The sequence below is a fragment of the Mus caroli genome, unplaced genomic scaffold (assembly GCF_978045245.1).
Source record: "Mus caroli unplaced genomic scaffold, Mus_caroli_1 scaffold_7, whole genome shotgun sequence".
In the NCBI taxonomy this organism is placed as follows: domain Eukaryota; kingdom Metazoa; phylum Chordata; class Mammalia; order Rodentia; family Muridae; genus Mus; species Mus caroli.
Window position 1 is genome coordinate 125,190,310 of NW_028227262.1, and position 25,776 is coordinate 125,216,085.

The 25,776-nt window shown below is 40.5% G+C and overlaps 1 protein-coding gene across 1 annotated transcript in view; it reads left to right on the forward strand.

The window, feature by feature from the left end:
- The window catches only part of Iqub (IQ motif and ubiquitin domain containing), a 63,733-nt gene extending 40,728 nt beyond the window's left edge, over nt 1-23,005 (forward strand). The window contains exons 9-13 of the mRNA XM_021164903.2: nt 11,270-11,440; nt 14,098-14,274; nt 17,573-17,821; nt 18,570-18,755; nt 22,198-23,005. Of these exons, the coding sequence (XP_021020562.1) occupies nt 11,270-11,440; nt 14,098-14,274; nt 17,573-17,821; nt 18,570-18,755; nt 22,198-22,383 (969 nt within the window). The 3' untranslated portion in view covers nt 22,384-23,005. The remainder of the gene's footprint in view (nt 1-11,269; nt 11,441-14,097; nt 14,275-17,572; nt 17,822-18,569; nt 18,756-22,197) is intronic.
- Nucleotides 23,006-25,776: the final 2,771 nt, after the last annotated feature.

A 25,776-nucleotide genomic window follows, 5' to 3' on the forward strand; every position in this document is an offset into this window, starting at 1 on the left:
TAACTGCCATTGTTAAAATTCTCAAATATTATTGTTCTAGAAAAGACTTATTTGGGGTAGTTTGGACAACAATGGTCCTATAGGCTCAAATATTTGGATGTGTAGTCATCAGGGAGTGGAACTCTTTGATATGATTAGAAGAATTAGGAGGTATGACCTCATTGGAGAAAGTGTGTCATGGGCTTTGGGTTTTAAAAAGCCCATGCTAGGCCCAGTCTCTCTGCCTCTCTGCTTGTAGATCAGGATAGCTCTCAGATATTTTTCCAGAATCATGCTTTTTATGCCTGCTACCACACTGCCAACCATGGTGATGATGGACTGAAACCTCGGAAACTAAGTAAACCTACAATTACATGCTTGCTCTTATAAGCGTTACCTTGACCACAGCATCTCTTCACAGCAATAGGATAACAACTAGGACAGTATTTTTCACAATCATAATTTGAACTAAATTTAAAGTCTCAACAAGGTGCTCATCTTGCACCTGCTTTATGACTAGGAACTATGGTTTTACTGACTCTAAGCAGTGTTTGAAATTATTTATGTGTAGAGTCCATCAGTGGAGCAAAGCCCAAATGTGAAACTGACTCTAGAGTCGATTGATATCATCATCCTTTCTCATGAAGTATGACATGCTAAGAAAATTCTTACTTGAATGTCATCCAAAGTAAAGATAAGATGGAGAGATATTGTTAAAAAGAATTTCTATGAGGAAGATCTGGTTTTGAATTCAAAATACTTCATAAGGAGTGGAATCCAAGGCCTTGAAGGACTCTGAATGTATAGAGATCTGCCCTGTAACAGGGGCAAGGTGGTAAGGCTGGGGCAATGAAGTAGACTAAGTAGACAGCTGGAAGGCAGGGAGGCTGTTCATTTGACTTTACTATTAAGAAAATAAAACATTAAATACCAAGTGCTTGTGTGAGTGAGTGTGTGTGTGTGTAAGGTTGTAAGGTCAAGGAAAAGCAGAGCAACAACTGACTTAGTGTTCTTGTATTCTGAGCTAGTCAAGCTGACAACCTTGACACCACTCTAATATAGGGTCATCTAAAGTATGTTTTTTTTTTTTTTTATACAAAGCTGTACTAAATAACTAGATAAAAAGGTGGATGACTGAGGCTTTAGTAGGAATTACTTATGCTAGGTATGTTCTCCATGTCTGTCCATTCTGTCCATCCTCATGCTCATGCCTGCCCTCATCACTAACATCAGGGAGTTGGAGTCTCCATGTCTGTCCATTCTGTCCATCTTCATGCTCATGCCTGCCCTCATCACTAACACCAGGGAGTTGGAGTCTCCATGTCTGTCCATTCTGTCCATCTTCATGCTCATGCCTGCCCTCATCACTAACACCAGGGAGTTGGAGTTTGGTCCCTAAATGCTGGAGCAACGCACTGTTGTACAGGACTCTTTAGATTGCTGATAAAACAGCTTATAGTTAATCCCAAAAGTCAGTCAAGGTCACAGCAAAGGTCACAGTCACTTTATCTTAGATGCTAAATTTAACAAACAAGCAGAGTCACAATGCTACATTTATCGTCAGCAGCACTGTAAAGTAGACAGACATTTAAAGCAATATTTTACTTTTGTTATTATTTAGGAATAACTTAGGAGAATAAACATCTATATTTAGTTTCAGTTTAAACTCATTTACTCCAACTGTTGGATTTATTGAAACCACATTCTTTAAAAAATCTTATACTGAACATATGGTTTCTCTGAATAGTGATGGACATGCTTTTGTTGGTAAAATCTAGAAATTGAACAAATGGTCCCTACAGTTCTAATTCTTAATAATGATAAAAAAAAGTTCCCTCTGAGGATTTTTGAAAACATTTCTGAAGGTTATCAAGCATTTAGAACTGACAGGTATACTGACTTAAGGGAATTCAGGTTACGACATCTAAACGGAAGGTCAGCAGTTGCCTTCTGGTTTTAATGTTTGGGGTGCATTTTAGCAAACTGTATGAAGACATCATTTGCATTTCTGCAAGAGCTCATCCCTAGAGTTGAGGCTGTTCATCCATGCACCCCCCTTTTTTTTTCATACATCATTTCTCTGAGTCACAAGCTTAAGAAACCTGCAATTTCTGTGAGCTGTGCTGTGTACATGCTTTTTCTCCATGTTCTGGTGGCCAACAGCTAGCTAATGGGATAGAAAATGCATCTACCCCCATATCTCTCTCTCTCTCTCTCTCTCTCTCTCTCTCTCTGAACTGTGCATTTAACAGGGGGTCATTGTGGATGAATAAAGCCCTGTTGCTGTATAAAAGAAAAGTTGATCACTACCCAGTGGCTTTTGGGGGCTTAACTTTATGCTTCATTTGTACCCTTGGGGACCTGAGAATTAATTCAGGAAGAAGAAAGGAGCTATTCTCCCAGTGCAGCCATTTTTTCTTCTCCTGGGGAGGCCTGCTGCTTTGGAAGCCTTTGTCATCTCCCCACCCTCCAGTCTGTCCTGCTGTTCTTCAGTTGCTCTGCTCCACAGCCTCTGCTGCCTCATTTGTTGGCCGCTAAGTGGAATTTATTACGCTTCCATTTCTGAAGCCATTTAAGACCATGATTGTTGTGCATCTCTTATTATAGCCAAGGCATTCAAAGAAAAAGGAACTGGGGAAGGGAAATAAGCAAAGTTGACATTTTCCGTCATCAGAGGAGGAAAAAAAAAAAAAAACCCTTAAGGCCTGAAATCAAAGAAGCCTGTACTTGAAGATGAAGTTATCAGTGTTGGCAGAAGGACAGCCAAAGATAAAAACAGCTTTGCTGCACAGATTTATATATATCTTCTTTGTGCCAACTCTTGGAAACTGGAACTTCCTATGTAGGATTATGTGATTATATCATTCAGTTCTCTTGAATCTGGCTAACGCCTGTTTATTCTCTTAGTTTCATCATAGGCATAGCTTTCTTCTGAGGAGTCAAGTCAAGTGCTTGATAGACAGCTCCACCTCTACCTGCCTGTCTGAAGCATCAAGCATGCTCCCCATCTATTTCAATTAGTTATGTTCTTACCTTTATAGCCCATGAGACTTGAACACTTTTGACATCAGGATGGCCTTTTGTTTATTCAGGGCCCACTGTACAGTATATCTAATGTATAGTAGATACAGTAAATATTTGTTAGATGAATGGATGAGCACTGTAGACCCTGTGAAATATACAGAATTACATGTAAAATTTACCCGTTATAACCTTTTAGGAAAATAAAATTTGAAAGCATAACATTGTTGAGATCCAACTTCCTTTGCCTTAGGTTTCTGAATTACAGATACAAGACATGTGTGCGCATGTGCCCATGTGTGTGCACACGTCTGGGCGTTTACAACTGTAAAAGGATTTCAAATGGGAGCAACGCTATGGGTTCCAGCTATAGTACTAGAGGATATTTCTTGGAAAATGTAAAGATGGACTTCAGAGTTAAAATGTTAGCAGGGTTTGGACGTACATTTGAAAGAGCCTAAAACACTTCTATGGTATCTTGTATTCAATAGAGCCATAAAGGCCAGTGAGCATGATAAGCACTCATTTGGAAGTGGAATTACACAGTGCACCGACTGCCAACATCTGATAAATTAGATAAAGCAGACATTTCAGAAACGTGTTGTTAGAAGGATTATTACAAATGAAATAGGTTACCATCCTGCATAGTAAAAGATGTTGTCCTTACAAGTGGTAGAAAAGAAATTGTATTTTATAGAACCCTGCTGTGGAAATTAGCATATGGAGATTAAGCTATTAGTTAGGCTAGAGGATATTACAGTATGAAATCTATCCTAATTATTCTTTAAATCTTTAGAAATGAGCATTGAAACAAGCATTGTAGTTGAGCAAAATACTCAAAGAGAAAGACTCTTTCGGTTGCATTACTTATAAGTGATAACAATTAACGTATCTTATTACTAACCCGTTTTATTTTTATAGCTCTTCAGCCAGCTCAACTCTAGCCTATCAGCTCTCTAACTAACATTACCTATTGCTCTGTTTCTGATCTGACGTTATAAACCGGTGTTAGTCCTGCGGTATTTGCCAGATCAAAATTTAAAGTAAGAATCTGAAGCTTCAATCTACTAGAGGTCACTAGCTGTAAGCAACTTGTCTTTTGTCTGTAACTTTAATGATACTGCTGTTTTGAAAAAGTATCAGACATAATTGTAAGGGGTGACCTTGCATTTCTCAGTCTCACATGCAAACAGTGGAGGGAAATTGATGCCGTAACTAAAAATCTTCTTTATAAACTGTCATTCTAAATGCAGTGTGGTATCATTACAAACTTCTAATAATTTGCTCAAACACACAGAGAATTCCACTTAAATTGAAAATTAAACCACATCTAAGACTTAAATGGTTGCAATTATGGCATAAATCAGGATACAAGGACCCCAAAGCAATGACTAATTAGCCCACAAAAAACATCCAATATCTGAAAAACCAGTAATTGTGATCAACATAGGCTTGTTTCTGAAGGACTGTAATCAGGCAAAGAAATAAAGCAGCTTTTCTACTCTAAAGTAAAAGAGAAAACAAAATAGTTAGCTATTCCTGAGAGGTATCTAGCTGAATCCTCTGCTCTTAAAGTCTTGATAGGAGGAGACAGATTAGTGCTAAGCACCGCGGGCATCCTTAAAAGCCATTCTGGAAGGAAAGGCTCCCAAGGGCAGATGAAAGAATCGGAGATGCCCACATTCTCACTGTTAAGAGTCCCACAGAAACATCAAGCTAACAACCACATCATATACGGAGAGGACCTAGTTCTGAACTATGGTGCTTCAGTGTTTGTGAGCCTGTAAGAGTCTTCCCTACTTAGTTGGTGTCTGTGGCTACTGGGTTGCCCAGCCCAGCCTTGATTTGAGGATTTGTGCTGTGTCTTATTGAATCTTGTTATGCTATGTTCAGTGGATGTCCCTGGGAGGCCTGCTCTTTCTAAAGGGAAATGGAGGATGAGGATGAGGAGGGGGAGGAAGAAGAGGGAAGAGGGGAAGTGGGGGTGGGAGGACTGGGAGGAGTAGAAGGAGGGGAGGCTGTGGTCAGGATGTACTGAAAACAAAAAGTAAAGCCACCCTGGCTCTGCATTGATCACAGAGCCCAGACTGTGTTTCTGACCTGTTATCCTGGGAATTCTTCGATGAGCGTTAGGGCAAAAGTACCCCATCTTCCACCCCTCAATTCAGGATGTACACTAGGCTGGGGTGCTATGCCATATTTGTTAATGGAAAGTGAGAACTTCTGGTGACACCTGTGTGGTAGTGATCACAGTGCTGCTCAGGCGGTTGTCCCTCATATGTACAACAGATTGGTTCCCAGAGCCTGCAGATACTAGTTCCAGTGTTGCTCCAGTCGTGTATAAAAGGACACTATATTGGCTTCCAATATTTACATCCCTGTGTAGATTTTTTTTGTCTCCACATTCCCTTTTTCTTTGTAAAGAACTGGGGACTGAAGCTAGGCTATATGCTTTCTAGGTAAGCACTCTACCACTGAGCTAGATTCTCAGCTCTAGGTGACTTTTTTTTTTTTTAACACAAAATCCATTACAAATACTGTGCAAATAATTTATTGTTGTACTGACTTGTTTAGAGAGTAATGACAACCCCCAAAATGGTCTATGTATGCTGTGCCCAGATACAGTTCTTGTGGTTTTGGGAGAATCTTCATGTAGCTCAGGCTGGTCTCCAACTCACTATGCAGAAACTGGACTCGAACTCTTGTCTCTCCTGTCTCCATCTCCCAAATTTTGGAATTATTAGACTTGTAGCATCATGCTCAGATGGACACTATAGTTGCACTTTGGCTGCTTTGTGAGTTCGTTCCACCCCCTACCCTTCTCTACTCTTCTACTCTTTAACTCCCTAACAGTAGAAAGGAGAGAAGAAAGAATAGAGGGAAAAGGATGACATCTTTAGACTACATCTTGATGATTAAGGTCATCATGTTCCTTGGGGGGCAAGTTTGATCTTTACCGTCAGGATATCTAATTAATTCTTCTAGTTGTTTCTTCTTTGTGCACAACACTTAACAAACCGAGACCAACAGCAATCAACAGCCACCAACCCCTGACACTATTAAAGATATTCTGCTCTGCTTGCACACAGGACCTTTAGCATAACTGTCCTCAGGGAGGCTTTGCCCAGCAGCTAATGAAGGCAGATGCAGAGACCCACAAGCAAGTGTTGGGTAGCACCCAGGGAGTCTTGTAGAAGAGGAGAGGGAAGTATTGGGGAAGGGGAGGAGACAGAGAGATCAAGGTCGCCATAAGAAAACCTACAGAATCAACTAGCCTGTGCCCATAGGGGCTCACAGAGACTGAACCTCCAACCAAGAAGCATGCACAGGATGGGCCTAGGCTCACTGCAAATGCGTGGCATGTGTACTGCTTGGTCTTTATGTGGGGCCCATAGCAACTGAAGCAGGGGCCATCTATGACTCTGCAGCCTCCTTTGGCTCCCTTTCCCCTAGCTTGGATGCTGTGTCTAAATCCTAGCTAGCATGTAATTGAGGCTTTTATTTAAGCCTTTTCTGATTGGTATAAGATGGAACCTCAGAGATATTTTGATTTGCATTTCCCAAATGATGAAGGTTGTTGAACATTTCTTTAAGTGTTTCTTGGCCATTCAAGGTTCCTCTGTTGAGAGTTCTCTGACTAACTGTATCACCTTTTTTAATTGAGTTATTTGTCTTGTTGGTGTCTAACTTCTCTAGTTCTTTATATATTTTGGATTTTAACCCTCTGTTAGATGTAAGGTTGGTGAAGATATTTTTCTATGCTGTATGCTGCCATTTTGTCCTATTGATGGCATGCTTTGCCTTACCAAAGCATTTGAGTTTCATGAAGTCACTTTTATCAATTGTTGACCTTAGAGCCTGAGCCATTGGTGTTCTCTTCAGGAAATTTCTCCCTCTTTCTCTTCTGTTAGATTCAGTGTATCTGGTTTCATGTTGAGGTCCTTGATCCACGTGAACTTGACTTTTGTGGAGGATGATAGATATGGGTCTATTTTCATTATTCTACATGCAGACAGCCAGTTAGACCAGCACCACTTGTTGAAGTTGCTTTCTTTTTTTCCATTGTATGGTTTTGGTCTCTCTGTCAAAAATCAAGTGTCCATAGGTGTGTGGGTTTATTTCTGGGTCTTTGATTTTATTTCATTGACCAACCTATTTGTTACTATATTAATATCATGTAGTCTTATTTCTATTGCTCTGTAGTACAACTTGAAATCAGGGATGGTGATAGCTCCAGAAACTTTTATTGTACAGGATTGTTTTAACTATCCTGTCTTCTTTTGTTTGTTGTTTGCCATATTAATCAGAAAATTGCTTTTTCAAGGACTGTAAACAATTGTGTTATAATTTTGATGGGAGTTGCATTGAATCTGTAGATTGCTTTTGGTAAAATGGCCATTTTTACTACGTTTAATCTTACTGGTCCATGAGCATGGAAGATCTTCCCATCTTCTGTTATCTTTCTCAATTTCTTTCTTCAAGACTTGAAGTTCTTGTCATACAGGTTTTTCACTTGCTTGGATAGAGTTGCACCAAGATATTTTATATTATTTGTGGCTATTGTAAAGAGTGTTGCTTCCCTAATTTCTTTCTCAGCCTGTTTATCATTTGGGTAATAGAGGGCTACTGATTTTTTTTTTTTTTAGGTAATTTTGCATCCAGCCACTTTAATTGCAGATGTTTATCAGCTGTAGGAGTTCTCTCATAGAAAATTTGGGGTCACTTATATATAGTATCATGTCATCTGTGGATAGCACTATTTTGATTTCTTCCTTTCCAATTTGCATCCCCTTGATCTCCTTTGGTTGTCTTGTTGGAGCTCAGAGGCAACAGGGCAGACCTCACAGCTGCTGGGCATGCTGGAGACCCAACTGGCTGGGCAATGGGGCATGGCAATCTCTCCTGGGTAGCAACAGGCCTCCAAGGATACAGGCTGAGCTGTGGCCTGAGGGATGGAGTGCAGAGGGGACAGGGTGGAACTTGCCCTTCCAGGAAACAATTCTTGTAAAAAGTATTTTTTGACAGATGGTTAGTTGAATCTGAGGATGCAGAACACACACAGTCAGAGGATCAAAGGTACAGCTGATTCACTATGGGCATCTGCTTTGTGAAGAGCTTTGAACTTGTTACAGACTTATTCTATGCAAGGTGCTGAGATTCCCACAGCCCCTTTCTGAGATGTCTGTAGGTCTTCAAATATGGGTTACCACCACTGCTCTATGAAACTTGTCTTAATGTGGCAAGACACATGAGCAAGACACATGAACACACATTCAAGATAGCGTTAGGCAGATAATAAAAAAAAATACATGTTAAAACATATGCTATTCTCCCTATGGGGCTCAATAAGTAATTTCCAATATAAATTAAGCCATTCTTTATGAGAAGTAATATAAGTCAATCCTGGTGATGCGTTTTTCTTTCTGCAGACTAAATAATAACCCTCTGCCACAGAGACTGACAGGGCTTTTCATGTGCCATGGAAGCACCTTTAAGTGTTTTTTTTAAAAGGTTTCGTTTTCAATATAAACATATTGGTTACATGATATGTTCAATGGAGCCCAACAACATTTCACTCTGTCTTTTTCTCCTCCCTGTCAAGGATGCTGGGTCCAGAGGAGTACACACTCTCTCCTCCAGTATATAGCAACATGTTTTAATCCAGGGCGCCATGAGTTTAGGCCTTAGCAATAGAGTCCTTACCTAGCATATAAGAAACCCCAAGTTCAATCTTCAGTTCATCAAAGATAAATAGATGAATAAAAATTGTTTTACTATTCCATGGTCTATAAGTATGATTATCTTTCTTTTTAAATTAAATTAAATTTATTTACATTTCAAATGTGGCCTCCCTTCTTTGTAGCCCCTCCACAAGTTCTTCACTCCATCCTCCCTTCCCACTCCCCTTTGCTTTTGAGTGGGTACTTACCTGCCCATCCACCCACACACCTCACCTGCTACTACCCCCCTTCTCGGGGACATCAAATTTCTACAAGATTAAGTGTGTCCTTTTCCACTGAAGCCAGATACGGCCGTCCTTTGCTAAATATATAGTGGGGCTACAGATCAGCCCATGTATGCTCTTTGGTTGGTGGCTTAGTCTCTGGGAGGTCTGAGGGGTCTGGGTTAGTTGGAACTGTTGTTCTTCCTATGGGCTTGCAATCCTCTTCAGCTCCTTCAGTACTTTCTCTACCTCCTCCATTGGGGTCCGTGGGCTCAGTCCAATGGTTGGCTGTAAGTATCTGCATCTGTCTTAATCAGCTGCTGGTAGAGCCTCTGAGAAGACAGCTGTACTAGGCTCCTGTCTGCAAGCACAACATGGCATCAGTAATAGTGTTGGGATTTGGTGCCTATGCATGGGATGGATCCCAAGTTGGGCCGGCCTCTGACTGGCCTTTCCTTCAGTCTTGGCTCCATTTTCATCCCTGCATTTCCTTTAGATAGGAAGAATTCTGGGTCAAAAATTTTGAAGATGGGTGGGTGGCCCCATGTCTCAAATGGGGGCCATGTCTATCTACTGAAGGTGGTCTCTTTAGGTTCCATCTCCCCACTGTTTGGTATTTAGGCTAAGGCCATCTCCATTGGGTCCTGGGAGCCTCTTTCATCATTGGTGTCTGAAACTTTCTAGAGGTGTCCCCAGCCAATGACATACTGCTGCATATTTCTATTTCTATTTCTGGCCCTCTAGAATTCTCTCCTGCTTCCCCCTGTACCTGATTCTGCCCCCATTTTTTCTTCCCCATCCCCACTCCTAGCCAGGTCTTTCTTTCCATCCACCTCCCAAGATTATTTTGTTCCCCCTTGTAAGTGGGTTTGAAGTATCCACATTTGGGCCTTCTTTCTTGTTAAGCTTCATATGGTCTGTGAGTTGTATCATGGGTATTTTGAAGTTTTTGGCTAATATTCACTTATCAGCGTGTGCATACCATGTGTGTCCTTTCTGTCTAGGTTACCTCACTCATATTTTCTAGTTCTACCCAATTTGCCTGTAAAATTCATGATGTCTTTGTTTTTAATAGCTGAGTAGTACTCCATTGTGTAAATGAGCCACATTTTCTGTATCCATTCATCTGTTGAGGGACATCTAGGTTGTTTCCAGCTTCTGGCTATTACAAATAATGCTGCTATGAATATAGTGGAGCATGCGTCCTTGTGATCTTTTGTGTATATATACAGGAGGGGTACAGCGGGGTCTTCAGGTAGAACTATTTCCAGTTTTCTAAAGAACCACCAGATTGAGTTCCACAGTGGTTTTGCCAGTTTGCAATCCCACCAGCAATGGAGGAGTGTTCCTCTTCCCACATCCTCGCCAGCATCTGCTGTCTTTTGAGGTTTTTGATCTTAGCCATTCTGACCGGTGTGAGGTGGAATCTCAAGATTGTTTTGATTTGCATTTCCCTGATGACTAAGGATGTTGGACATTTCTTTAGTTGCTTCTCCACCATTTGAGTTTCCTCAGTTGAGAATTCTCTGTTTAGCTCTGTACCCCATTTTTAAACTGGGTTATTTGGTTTTCTGAAGTTTAACTTCTTGAGTTCTTTGTATATTTTGGATATTAACCCTCTATCAGATGTAGGGTTAGTGAAGATCTTTTTCTCAACCTGTAGGTTGCTGTTTTGTCTTATTGACGGTATCCTTTGCCTTAGAGAAGTTTTTCAGTTTCATGAGGTCCCATTTGTCAATTGTTGATTTTAGAGCCTGAGCCATTGGTGTTCTGTTCAGAAAAATTTCCTTTGTGTCGATGCATTTGAGGTTATTTCTCACTTTTTCTTCTATTAGATTCAGTGTATCTGACTTTATGTGGAGGTCCTTGATCCACTTAGACTTGAGCTCTGTACAAGGTGATAAGTATGGATGAGTTTTCATTTTTCTGCTTGCAGACCACCAGTTAGAACAGAACCATTTGGTGAGGATGCTTTCTTTTTTCCACTGTGTTGTTTTGGCTATGAGTTTTCCTATTAGCACTGTTTTCATTTTGATTTTTTTTTCTTTTTTTTGGTTTTTCGAGACAGGGTTTCTCTGTGTAGTCCTGGCTGTCCTGGAACTCACTCTGTAGACCAGGCTGGCCTCGAACTCAGAAATCCACCTGCCTCTGCCTCCCAAGTGCTGGGATTAAAGGCGTGCGCCACCACGCCCGGCTGATTTTTTTTTTTTTAAACTTAGTGATCTTCTTAGTTATGGCTGAGGATGGATTTCTAGTGGATGGGACAAAATAGTTATTTTCAGTCTTTAATTAATCATAATTGCAACAATGATCTTATTTTTCAAGTGTTCAGCTTCAAATGTCTGGAGAAGACCTGATGGCAAAACTATTGAAATGGATACACAGTTCACGATAAGAGCCAGAGAGCTGCAAAGCATCTACAAGTGTATCCTGCTGAAAGACCTCTCTCAAGACGAGAGGCTGGATATACTCCTGACGCTTAAGCACACTGTGAAGGTATGTCACACCCACCATCAACAGAAAGATCAGCTGGATACTAGACTCAACATGTTTCTTGTCACTAAGCGATTATATAACTATTAATAAATGCTTGCATACATTAAATTGTATAGACAGCTAACCTATTTTGCCAAGTTTGGGGATAGATATATCCAATGAATGAATACTTAACTAGAAGCTTTCAAGATCTGTGCTATGTGGATGGCAGTCATGTGTAAAGTTGTGGGTCTGATCTGTAAATAATTTCATAAATACTTTATGATAGTATAATAAAATGTAAACATAGTATGTTCAAATACAAATTCATCTTTGTATAGCCGTGTAACATAACATGCTTTACGAATAAAAAAAATAGCAATTATTGTCTACAGTTTGAACCGTTTTCAGTGAAAAACTATGCTTAGTCATTAACATTTTAATCTATTGTTATTGTTCATGTGTGTGTGTGTGTGTGTGTCTGCGTGCATGTGTCGGTACATGGCGTGTTACAGTGCACACATAGAGGTCGCAGGATATTTTCAGGATTGGTTTTCTCCTTCCTTTCTCTGAGTTGCGAAGATGGAAGTAAGATCTCACACCTTCATTGCAAGTGCCCTACCCACTGAATTTTCCCGATCTCCTGCCTTTTAGAGGTTGTAATGTCATATTGATGTAAGTATGTTTGTTTTCCCCCTCATATATTATTAATTTTCTACTTTTAAATGAAAAGTTAAGATAGTGGATGCCATGCAGTCCGGTTTTCTTCAGAAACTGACTTCCACATTAGTTTGAGTTTGGACGTTTCCGGGTGTCCATGCTCAAGCACAGAAAGCAGATAGGAAAACGGTCCTTGCTAGGAAGAGGAAAAACTCCAGGGTCAATTTCGGACTCTTAGAATCGTAGCAATCGTGTCAGTACACCAGAATCTTGAAGTTGGGCCCACTTTGAGGATTTGCCCGGTGTCAGAGCAAGGAGTAGGACTGTTCTTTGTTTTGCTGAATCAAGGGTGTGAGTTTGCCCTAGCTGACTAAACATATCTTCACAAGTAGCGCTCCAAAGTGACCGGGCTGAGAGTTGTCTTCCCATGACTCCCCATGAGGGGGCGCGTGAGAGCTTCCAGTGCGGCTACAGAACCCTGGGTACTGGCTGTTCTGATCTACTGCTTTGCTATCAGTTCCTACAATCTGGACAGATGCAACCACTCCTGTCCCTGATTCCCGGGAATAAAATTATAGTAGTGAGGTTAATGGGCAAAGTACAGACTCTGTCGTGCTTATCAGCACCAAGGCCGCAGCAGATTCCCTCATGTTTCTTCTTTTACTCATTTTATTGTTTCCTCACCTTGGATTGAGGAGAATCAGAACCCAGATACACAAAGGTTTTAAGACACATTATAGAGTCAGGTAATTGGTTCACAGGTTTCGTGTTTCACATGCTGCATTTTCTCTCGACTACCTTTGCAAAGATCGTGGTGATGGTGGTGTAAACAGTTTTGATTGAAACTTACTTAGCAAAAGAGAAGCAAAGGTGCAGAGGCAAGAAATAAGGGTCATCAGATTGGGGGGGGGGGTGGAGAGACAGAGAGGGGGAGAGAGAGAGAGGGAGGAGAGAGAGAGAGAGAGGGAGAGAGAGAGAGGGGGGGGGGAGAGAGAGAGAGAGAGAGAGAGGAGAGATCTTGAGATTATGATTATGGGACTGTATAAGGAAGACACCGTTTCAGAGAGCTACATTAGATTTTTAGGCATGAAAGCGGGATTAATGGAAATCTATTTTTCCAAGGCCCTCATAAAATGCTTCCAGGGTGATTCCTCACCCATTTCAACTCTTCAACTTATTACTATTACCAAGTGTGCCTTACAGTGACTCTCTTTACCCTTTTCTCCTCCATACAAACTGTGTCCCATCCGGTTTCCTCCAGATAGTGGAATGACCGTAGCTCTGTCCTAAGCCCCTAACTTCACGCACAGTTTGCTTCTCAAACTGTCCAGTTTTAGGACTTTACTAAAAAGTATTGGGTGGTATGATAGACAGACACAAAATACATCAAAGTTCAGCAGTGCTGAACAGGACAATTCATCCTTGTAAACGCTATGCATTTTCCACCCCTTTCTTCCTCATTTTAGACTTCCTTTTGTCTCCTTGAAGTAATCATCAAAGAACAGCCATTTCCACGAGTGTCTTCCCTTGGTTTCTCTGAATGATTTTCATTTCTCTGTACAGCCTATAAATAATTTGGTTCATCATTTTTAGTTTTGATCTATTGTGAAATTATACTGCATGCACCAGTTTAAACCTTGTTCATTTTGCTTCTTTACTTTATAAGATGTAAGCATTAAGATTTATAGCTATAGTATAATTTATTCGTTTCCATAAAGTCCAGTATATTGATAAGCTATAATATATATATAATTTTCTAACATTTTTTTAGTTGTTTCTAACTTTTGGCTACAATGAACAATATCTCTTTAAATACTTTAAAGCACCTATGTAAAGAGTTTCTGAGTCATGTGTTACATATTATCAAACTAGCTATTTAAATTGTCTGTTAATTGTGCCAAATTTTACTTCTGTCACCTTTTAAAATGTTTCAGGATGTGGGTTCCAGTTTGTTTGGGTGGTGGCTTTAAAAATAGTGTTTTAAGATAATTATACTGCGTGCTTTGCGTTTTGTTTAGGAACACGAGTGTAAACTGACCCAAGAAATCCTAGAACTGATTGACAGGGAAGTTGACCTTATGATGAGAGGAGTCAAACCTCAGAATCTCGAAGGACTCAGAAAGAGAATCACAACGCTCTTTATTCACTACATCAAAACGCCTCTGTTTAATCCTGAAGTTGCAAAGTACCTTAAGGTACACTACATACTGTCCTGATTTTCCAGATCCTAAGATGCTATGTCATTAGCTGAAAGATATTCGAAGTTTGCTTCTGTGCTTTATGTCAAATCTAAGCGCCGCTGCCCCTTTGCTGAGCTCCCCAGCCTTATCATTCCGTTGACAAGCTGAGGTCCCCCATCCCCCTCTTTGGCACATGAATTTTCCCTCACACCCCCAGCTTTCATACCGTCGCTCCCACCTGCAGTGCTGTGCTCTATTTGATCTTGCCAACTCTCTCTCATTTTTCAAAAATGAAACTCTTCGTCCTTCTCTCTCACGAGGCCACGGAGAAAGGTGGCCTTTCCGTTTCTCCCTACTCTCCCAGTGTGCCTGGTCTGTCTGTCTTCAGCACTTACATAACTGTAAGTGTCAGTGACTGGATCCACGAAGACATCCCAAAGAGCTACAGACAGCTGGAGTTTGGGTTCCATTATGCCCTCGCCACAAGTACGATTAGCTTTCCAGGGGACGCGCATACCTCTTTGTTTTTTTTCAAAGCTAGTTGAAACACTTTTAGTAAATTGGGAAGTTTCGCTAAAGAGTTATAGTTGTAGGATTATTTTTCGAATTATAATCTAGGAAGCTGACGATCTTTAGAATTTAAGCAAAACCAAAACCTCATAATGCAGACAAAAATCTAGAAAAATAAAAAGTGCTTACTGTTCATATTCTTTTTCAATTAATTAAAAATAATTATGCTGTTAAAAAGACTGGGAGAAAAGTTTCCCACTGTATCACTTCATAGTTTTCCCTGTGTCTAAGTTGGTTTGTTTATATAGCGTTGCAGCGATATAATAAGAGAATTTGTACTCTACACCATTACGTCATGTTATGTTGCTGCTTTTGAAATTTCTTTGATAGAAGTTCACTCTTCCAGTAAGTTTTAATAATGCATAAAGTCATGTAACTAGCAATACATCGAATCCAAAGAAAACTTCACTCTCACAGGCGGCCCTGCTGTCATCAGCTCTTAGCCAACCTGTGTTTTATTTCGATGGCTTTATTTATTCCAGGATGCCTTAATAAACAGAATAATTCTATTGTGGAACCACATGCAGTCTCTTGAGACAAACTTCCTTCCTCTCATTTCATTTGAAATTTGCCCATGCTTAGATGTATCAGTGGTTGGTCGTTACAGCTCAGAAGCCAAAGATACAATCCCGAGATGCAGGAGTTTGATTCTTATCTTCTCACTTCAGGGAACAACACTTGTCTTCTGTTTTATTTTAGGGTTTTTTTTCTTTTCCTTTTTTCTTTTGCCATTCTGATTTGCAGCTGGGACTTTGACTTATTTTGAGTTTTTTTTTTTTTTTCCTTACAGTACAAAGGTTAGTCAAGTTACAAAGTTCAGCTTTGTTAACCGTTTTTATATTTTTTAAAAAAGGTAAATCCTCACAGAATTGCCATGACTCCTTTGTCATGTATAGCATCCCTTTTTAAAATTTCTGGCCACCATGGGCTAGTTTGGAGTTGCCTACCTGCTTGAAGTAAAGAAAGTTAACCAGTTTTTCAAGGCACTAGCCATGAGGCAGTGGCAGATTGTGATTCCTGGAAGAAGATAAATGAATGAAGTAAGCCTATGCTGATCCCACTTGGTTGTGAAGGAGAACCGTGCTGTACTAGAGCAGGAGGGCAAAGAGAAGCTCTGGGTTCCTTAAGCTGGGTTGAAAGCATGAGGCTCTCTCTATCCCTCACACCCACGTGACAGAAGCTTGAAGGACACAGGGCTATGAATGGATTGCGTAGGTCAGAAGCTCACAGGTCAACAGTGCCCCACTTACACAGTCAGCTGCGTTCCCCTCAGAGCCGGAATCTGAGGATAACATGTGAAGAGAGACACCCCTTAAAGGATAAATGGTAACAACATCAACACTTAACACAAGCTAGTTACCTGTTCTCTGTTCCCAAGACAGACTGGAACACTCCAGTTCATGGAGCAATTGGCAGGCATACAAAGGGGACTGAGTCAGTAGTGGGAAGTGATTGGCCCCAAATGGAGAACTGCTTTATTCTTGATTAAAAAACAAAACAACAAAAACCAACAAAACCCCACAAACTTAAAACCATGACATTAACTGATCAAGCTATTATTAAAATTTTAACTGTTCCTCCAAAAAATAAATATATAAAGCTACTGATGGAAATAAAAATATTCACAATTAAAGTAAACTTCATAATGTTTCACATCCAAAAACAGATGAGAAAACAAAATGTGATAGTAAAACAAGCAGCTAAACCATGATTCAAATGACAAATGTTGGAATTACCTGAGGAAGACATTTGGTCAGGTCATAAGATTTCAGAGGTTCATAAATTAAGCGAAGACATTCAAGATAAGCGCTGTAAAACTTCTGAAGAAGAAAGCTATCACCCATGAGCCGGAAAACCACACTTGATTAAATTAAGTGGAGATTGGTGACATTGAAGAAGAAGCCAGTAATCACTGAACTAGAAGACCACTATAGAAACTGTTCACAGTGGCACACGTGCAGACAGAATGAGAAACAACATGAGCGCCATCAGGCTGTTGAAAAGGTTCAAGTACCCCAGTGTATGTCAGAGGCTCAAATTAGAGAGCAAAGGATAAAGGAAACATTTTGTTAAAATAATGGCTGTCATTCTTCTGAATTTGATGAACAAACTAAACTCATAGATTCAGGAGAAGCCAGTGCAGCATGACATACAAGGAACAAAGGACAACAAGCCAAAGCTCTGGCCAAGGAGAAAGAGCAGCTCGTGTACAGTGGGACAAAAATAAGGACGGAAGCCGATTTCTCAGTGGAAACATCACAGGGGAAAAGACAGCCAGTCAGCTGGGCGAAGCTCTCAGGTCAACCACAGCGAGATAAATGTTACCCTCTGTCTCTTCCAGTTGAATTGATTTATTTTCCTTCCTTATCACACAGGAAACACCTTTCAATATACTACTGAATGGGATCACTGAGGGCAGATAGCCATCGCTTGTTCCCAGTAGTAGATGAGAAAAATAGGTTTTAAAAAATGTGCTAAGACTCAGTGATTGATTTTCTAAAGACTCTACCTACGTCTGTCTAGCGGTTGGTGTGTGGCATAGATTTTTAATATTTTGGCCAGGAAAACAAATTTTGCTTGGGATTTAAGTCTCACACACAATAGGCAGTTCAAAGAAAAGGAAGTTTTTTTTTTTTGTTGTTGTTTTTTAGAGCAAGTGATTTTAGAGTTAATTTTGAGCACTCCTCATCCTTCTGCTTAGTATGTGTCTTGGGTTTCCATCTTCTTTTTTCTTTCTATTTAGGTCCCTCAAGACCCACTGAAGTTTTATGACACGATTTACTTTTGCCACAGTTGTCAAATGTATTTGCCGTCTGTGGAGTTTTCTGTCTCGCCCACCTCCCACCGTGTGCACCGCTGCCGGCACTGTGTAAGCCTGGAAAATGAGACTCAGAGGCGGGAATCGTTTTTGAAGTACAAGTGTTTACTTCAGCGGCTCTACCACTCTGAAGCTGATTATGGGGATAACTCCCAGGTTGCTTTTCTGATGCAGGTATGAGCTTTAAAAGGTGCTAATTATGAAACAGAGCTGGGGGGCCCTTGAGATGGCTCAGTAGGTAAGAGCCCGGGCTGCTTTTCCAAAGGACCCAGGTTCCATTTCCATCACCCACACAGCAGTTGACAAGTCCTCATAACTCCTGTCTGAGGGGAATCTGATGCCCTCTTCTGGCCTCTGTAGTCACTGCACCGGCCATGCACGCGGACAAAACAACCATGCCCATGAAATTTATCTGTCAGAGAGGCTCTTAGGGCTTAGAGAGGTTCTAAAGGGCTGTGGAAACCGTATTAGGACTTCCTAAAGCAGACAGCTATTGAATTTCTGATATTCTGGCATAGATGTGTTCTTGGTGTTTACATTCCATACTACACTCTGAAAATTCACTGGTAAACCAGATAGCACACCTTAGAAAAGAAGGCAGATGTTTAAAAAGAATGATGGCAAAGATCATGAAGCCTGTGAGCTTTAAGAGACTGGCATTCACAGTCAGGGAATAAGATGCCTGAGATGTCTGATAGCAGATTTCATGTGGGCGATGTTGAAAGATGACAAAGTGTGGCACACACACACACACACACACACACACAAAACACACAAATCCTAAAGTCTGATGAATGCTGCACCCCTTGAAAAAAAAATTTACTCATCACTATTTAATTATTTCCCCAATTAACATGATGATATTTAAACCAATTACTTAGAAGCAAACTAAATTATTGTTTGAACTTCTTTTGGCATGTAGCTTCAGGATATTAAATACTTGACAGAGAACATCTGGGCATCCCAGTCAGCCCTCAGTGCCTGGGATGATCTCAATGACCTGGTCATGGTCAGGTGGGATAAACACGTGGAGTGGTCTCCCTGGAACTGCATTCTTCTCACCAAGGATGAAAGCACAGCTCACCTCAGGCTACCGAGTATTGAAAAGGTAAGATGCTGGACTTGGAGATTTTAAGTTAGCCAATTGATTACAACAGGCAGTCCGAGTGCCCTTTAATATACCAGTGGCTGAAGTGTTTCTACTGAATCAATAGACAGTTATATGGGGCTACGTGGAGTGACAAGAGCAAGATACGGAGATGATGTGTGCTAAAGATGTGAAAATTAACAGGAAGCTAAGGTATATAGGGTAAGGATGAGAAATTTGAATATATAAACGTCATCTCATTCTTTTCTAACAAGTTCAAGCACATCCAGTGCACAGGAGGTTCTAGGAAGGACTTTGTTTCACTCACATATTTCTATCCTTTTCATACCTATAGTAAGGCCTGTTGAAGACCAGGGCCTTGTTTAAGTATTTGTTGAATAAATTTTGACAAGGATGTGGTGGTGGGGCACATCTGGGGGAACTTCAGCTGGTGCACCCACTATGGAAATCAGCACAGAGCTTCCCCAAAGTGCAAGTGATCGAACTGTCCTATGGTGAAGCTATGACAGTTTATGTCTGATGGGATCTAAGTCTGAATACCCCAGAGAGATCTGTAAACAATGTGTGTGTGTGTGTGTGTGTGTGTGTGTGTGTGCTATTCACCACAGATAAGGTATAGAATTAACTTAGGTTCAATCAATTGATGGATGGATATACAAATGTTTGTGTTGCTTGTATGTATTGCATTAGAGTTTTATTCAGAGTGTAATGTTAAAATAAGTTGGACTGGAAAAGATGAATAGCACACGTTTTCCTTCTACATATGAAATCTAAAATTTGCAAATAAAAGCCATGTAAAAGGAGACTAGGACGTCTTTGCAGGGCAGGGAGGAGTCCACAGTGGTAAGAGAAGCAGAGAAGAGATGAGTGAGCCTTAATGAAGTGCAAGACATACTTGCGTGAAGACACCATGATGAAACTTACTCTTTTGCATATTAATTGAAAAACATGAAGTCCAAAGTCTCTGTATACTAAATAATGCTAATTATCAATATATAAATATTAGGGAACCCAGACATTGTCCTTTGATTTAATGGCAGGTGTCTGCCTTAAAAAGTACTCAGTTGTCAAATTCTTTTTATAACTTTGGGAGTCACACATATGGGATTCATTCTTCCATTTGCTTCCGCCTAACCAGGAGAGATGACAGCACCACAAAGTGGGACTAGTACTTCATTTTACTAACTCTTAAGATGCACTCTGAAAAGCATTCTGGTGAATAAAGTTGAGGTAATCCTGACGGGCTCCATGTACACTCTGAGTGCAGGTCTCCAAGAGCTGGCCCTGCTTCTCTCTCAATTTATTATATTGTGGTATCTTTAATTCCATGCACGACACCATTAAAGGAGACTAAAGCCATGGATCAAGAACAGTGCTGTCCCAAGATGCTGCTGCTGCTTGTTTGATTATTAAGGAAGGCGAGGGATGATATAAACGGAGGAAACTAGTTACAACTTTAGCCATTTCCAATAATTTCTGAGTTCTAAGAACCCAGGCTATGAAAACATTCACTCTAGGGACTGAAAGAATGCGCAGAAAGAAATTGAAGCTGTGTTAAATGTTATATTTAGTAAACTAAGCTGCTGCATAAATATTTAATCACTGGAAGCACAGCCAATACTAGCAATATCATTTCATCTAGGACCCACAATGAAATTGAAGTTCATTCCCAAGGCTTATATTCCGGTTCTTCCTCAATTAATCCACACAACTCCTTTGTGGATCTAATCAAATCACTGCACTCTCAGATTAAATGTTCCATCCATGTGCATTTCTCGTCTCAGGATACCAGTCGCTCTTAATTTCCGCAAGTGGAGCAGAGGCTCTCGTCCTGACTCCAAACCTTTGCCGCTCTCCAGGGTCTCCAGTTTGTGCTGTCCTGCAAGCGTTACGTTACTGTCCATTCTGTTCTGAACAGTTCAAGTCTGTGCAGCAAGTCAAAGCAATTCCAGAATCCCCCTAATCCTCCCCAACCCCCCCGAAGCAACAACAGAGCAAAGAAACAAACACAACAACAGCAACAAGAGAATTTAAAATGATCTCATTCTTTGGCAGAGGAGAGGGTTCTGTTCTGAGAGGGTGGGAGTGACGCTGATTAAACTTTCTCCACGCAATCTGGCTAAAGTTGGGCCAGTGATTCGCTAAAAGTCATCTACCACGTCCCAGTTTCTTTCCTGTCTGTCACTATCAACCTGTCGGACATATTTACTTTACATTAAGGAATTTTAGAAGATTGGCTAAAGATGTGGAATCGGCAAAACCTTCCAAGGGAGTCCAATCCAGAAAATGAACTGTTCCTCCTTTCTCATGTCCCATCATTGCTCAGAAACAGGGCAGTTGTACAGATGGACAGTTTGTTGGGGGCGGAGCTGTGTTGGCAGTGGTGAGCGTGTGCAAGCTCCAGGCTGCCGCACACCACCTTGCTGGCCCCTATCAGCAATGAGCTATTTGACTGCCTACTGCAGCCTTCTCTCACACCTGTCAAAGCCGTCTCATCTCCCGTTCCACCTCTCTCCATTGAGCACACACCAGTCTGTTTCTCCATCTTTATAAACATGGTAAATACTGAACCATTGCCAAGACTCATCTCTGATATCTTGCTGCTGCTCAGAGTCAGGGTGATACTACTGCTACTCAGGGTGTCCACGGGTCGGTTTCGTGCAAGCTCCCAGCTTGATGTCTGATACCCCAAGGCTGGCTGGGCTTGACTCTTGTGCTTGTAGGCTGAGGGCAGTAATGCTGCCCCGCACTTTCCCTTTGGAGTTCAAGGCTACTACACATCTCCCTATTGGTGCAGATAGCGCCAAGGTTCATGGGGGCTTTGTGCTTTCCGGCTGCTTGCAGAGATGCTGTGGAGAAGGATATAGATTAGTCGTTCTCTACTGCACCCAGCTCTGTCCTACCATCTTCCCTTGCAATTTTGTGAGCCCATTTTTTAAAAGCATCTTCCCATAAAACTTGTCTCACCCACTCCCCTCCTTGAGTTGTTCTGGAGCTACTGCACAGCTCTGCAGACTGACTCCATGGAGCAGACCCTCCTTGGAGCATGAGTCCAATGTATGTATGTATGTATGTATGTATGTATGTATGTATAGGCATGTATAAAACTGTTGATTATTACATGCCACTGAAATAAAATAGAAACCTGGGTACATCCTACCCCATACCAGGTAATTACTGTAAGTACAAATGGAGGAGAGAAAGAGTAAAGAACTAATAACAATAGTAGTTTGGAGAGAGAGAGAGAAAGAGACAGAGAAACACAGAGTCTTGGTAGATTCGAAGCTGAAGCATCACAGAAACGAAGAGACAAAGTGAGAAGAAGAAAAGTATCCCAGGTTGAATAAACTGATAAGCAAAGATACTGGGACATGGTCGTGTTTCATCTGGCAAAATATATATTTATGGATTTTCATAAAACTTTATTTTCCTTTATTTGCAGGGGTATGGACACCATTTTGTTCACAAGATCAAGCACAAACATATCCTGGCTAAAAACTATTTTTCACAGATCCCAACGTTGGCATCACTTATGCTTACTGATGATGAAATAGAAGATATCAGGAGTAAACACTCCACAAAGAGTCCACCCAAAGTCATAATAACCCGTGGGATTCAACGTCATTAGATTCAAGAATATCAATTTGAAGATGAGCGGTTTTGTTCTCTATGATGAGAGTAATACAGAGGTCATGTGACATGGAAAACCAGCTATATACTTCTATTTGTATTATTTGCTTTACTGAATACTTTGTTATATGAATAGAAAAAATCTGTATACACAAAAAAACCACCCTTGTTAGGTGGTTAGTAATCTATAAAATTGATACTAACATTAATAGTTAAAGAGAACATTTTACTTTTTTATCTATTTTCATGTTAATTTAAGAAAAAATGCTTTATAGTCAAAATACATCAGTGAAACAAAACTTTGGCTTAACCTTCAGTGAAAGTAATATATTTATTTAACATATACTTTATGAGTATATTCACTTTCTATACATAAGCCTGTATTTTGATATACGTATTTGAATATTTTACTTTTATTGTCTACTTTTACCTTTTAACTGCATAATACAAGAAAAGAAACTATAGCAAACAAAGAGAAAAATCTGCATTGCATGCCATGAAACAAGGCAGACAGTAGAAATGTTATGTTAAAAGCTTCCTACGGGGTAGTGTTGAGATTCTGTAAGAAGCATAAACTTGATCAAATCAACTGTCCACTGCTTCTCAATAAACTAATCAATAACCACTGACTCCATATCTGTCTGAAATATGTGCTGATGATGTATCCAAATGTGGCACACCCCAAAGAGCATGGTTCAAGAAGAGCTTATTTACAAAAAGGCCCTACACTAATACATACATGACACAGGGAAACAGAAGGAATCCAGGGTCATGTTTCAGGTATACAAAATCTGATGGAGAAGCCAGAGAACCCAGAGAGAATGGAAAGAAGATAAGTAGATCACTGCGAGGACTGGTAACCAGTCTGCAAAAGAACAACCAAACTAAGATGACCTCAAGAACTAGATAACAACCCCCCAGTCTCACACCCTCCTTTGCTCCAATTGCCTTCTCCATTTGGAAACAGAGGAAAAGCATACAAGTTTACATGGTTTTAGAGGGAAGAGAAGGGGAGTTAATGGCAGAACAGTTATGGAGGGCTAAATAGAAAGCATTGGGGAAGAAAAAAAACAAAATGGGGATATAATTCAAATTAGTAAAATCTCATGTTATAGAACTATAGAAAACACACATTTTACTGTAATTCTATGTAAATTATGTTGTTCTTTCAAGTCTAGTGATTAATAAATTTATTATAAGTATTTGCTGCTATAAATATTTGATATATTAACAACACCTATCTAGAATATCTACAATTTTTCCTTACATAGCAAGAACATGTCTGTCTTCATTTGGGTCTCATTGCTGTGAACAGACACTATGACCAAAGGAACTCTTTGGGGGAACTCAAGACAACATTTGATTGGGGCTGGCTTACAGTTTCAGAGGTTCAGTCCATTATCATCATGGCAGTGCGCAGGCAGACATTCTGCTGGAGAAGTCAAGAGTTTTACATCTTGATCTGAAGGCATCAAGGAGGAGACTGGATGTGTTTCACCCTGGGTGTAGCTTGAGCATTTAAGACCTCAAAGTTCCACCTACACAGTGATATGCTTGGTCTAACAAGGTCACACCTCCTTCAACTAGGCTACATCTCCTAATAATGCCACTCCCTATGGTAAAGCATCCAAATACATGAGTCTATGGGACCATACCTATTCAAACTATTACATTCTACTCCATGAGCTATAACACAATGCTTAATGCATTTAGTCCAACACAAAAGTCCACATAATCTATCACAGTCAGAACAATGTTTAAAAGTCTAAAAAGTTCGAATTCTCTTCTGAGATTCATGCAATCTCTTTACTGTAATCCCCTGTAAAATCAAAATAAATATGAAGATTCCATACATTCAACGTATGGCACAAGATATACATTACTATTGCTAGTTACATCATTAAATCATTAAATACAGGGACAGGAGCACAGTGAGGAAATGCTGGAACAAAGCAAGACCAAAACCCAGCTGGGCAAACCCCACTCTGAGGCTCACATCTGATGTCAAAATGCTCTGCAGATCTCAATTCCTCTCAGCTTTGTTGACTGTGATGCACTTTTTCTGTTAGGCTGGTTCAACTCCCTGTTAACAGCTTTCTGTGACAGGGATCCCACAGCTCTAGCATCTCTTGGGGTATGCGACACAATTCAGGCTTCACCATCACAGCTTCGCACAGTGGCCTCTCTGGACCTCCATGCAGGGACACCCCTGTCACATGCCTGACCTCAGCAGACTTCTTTAGTCTTGGAGGGAGATTCCATAACCAGTTTCACAAAACAGTCTCTCTGAGCCTCCAGGCAGGGATTCCAATGGCACATACTTGGCCTCAACAACTTTACTTAGACTTGGAGGCAGATTCTTGACTGGAAAGCCAGAATGACATGGCTGAAGCTGCCAAGTTCTGCTGCTTGCTGAGGCTGGAACATGTCTCCCTTGTTCAGTCACATCTTCAGCAGCTTGATGTTTTCAGTGTTTGCCTTCACTGCTTAAGCTTGGCTGTCATAGAACTTGCTCTACAAAGCAGGCTGGCCTTGAACTCAGAGATCTGCATGCCTCTGTCTACTAAATGCTGGGTTTAAAGGCCAGTAACCACCACACTTGGACTTAAGATTTTCTTTAATTTATTTTTCATTATAGATCTTTATTACCATGGCTACTATGTCTTAACTCTGGATTAAACCTATGTTGATCCACATCAAAAGCATTCATGATCTCATCCCAAGATCTAGATCAAAAGCTTGTGTCTTCTAGCTTCAAGATACCCATCAAAGGCATATTTTCTTTCTGCCTCAAGATCCAAATCAGGTGTTGCCTTCATTTCTGAATTTTAGTTCATTCCAAATATGGGCAAGATGACAATTTAAACTAGTCATCACAATCCACCCCTTGTCACCTTGACACACATATCTCCATATGTCCATATGAAAACAATAATCAGGTCATAATACCACCTAACATAATATAACTATCACTGTACAACTGCAAATGCGTTGTGAATTTAGAATAGGTGGCAATGTCCCTTGAGGAACATCCTCTTTACAAGATGGAAACTTAGCTAGGTGGAATCTTGCCCCAGTCCCCTTTGACTCCACTCCCTTAATTCCATTTAATATCATTAATCTGTTTATCTCCTTGAACACAGGGCTTAGCTCCATTCCATTTCCCATCATTGTGACAAAATACTTCAGAAAAACAATCTGATTAGGAAAGGTTATTATTTTTTTTTTTGAGCTCATGTTTTCAGAAGTGTGAGGATGTGTTTACTTGGCAGTGTTAGTATAGGCTTGCAGTGAGACAGAACATCATGGAAGAAGAAATGTATTATGTGTGTGATTCCAGTACATCTCTCTCTCTCTCTCTCTCTCTCTCTCTCTCTCTCTCTCTCTCTCT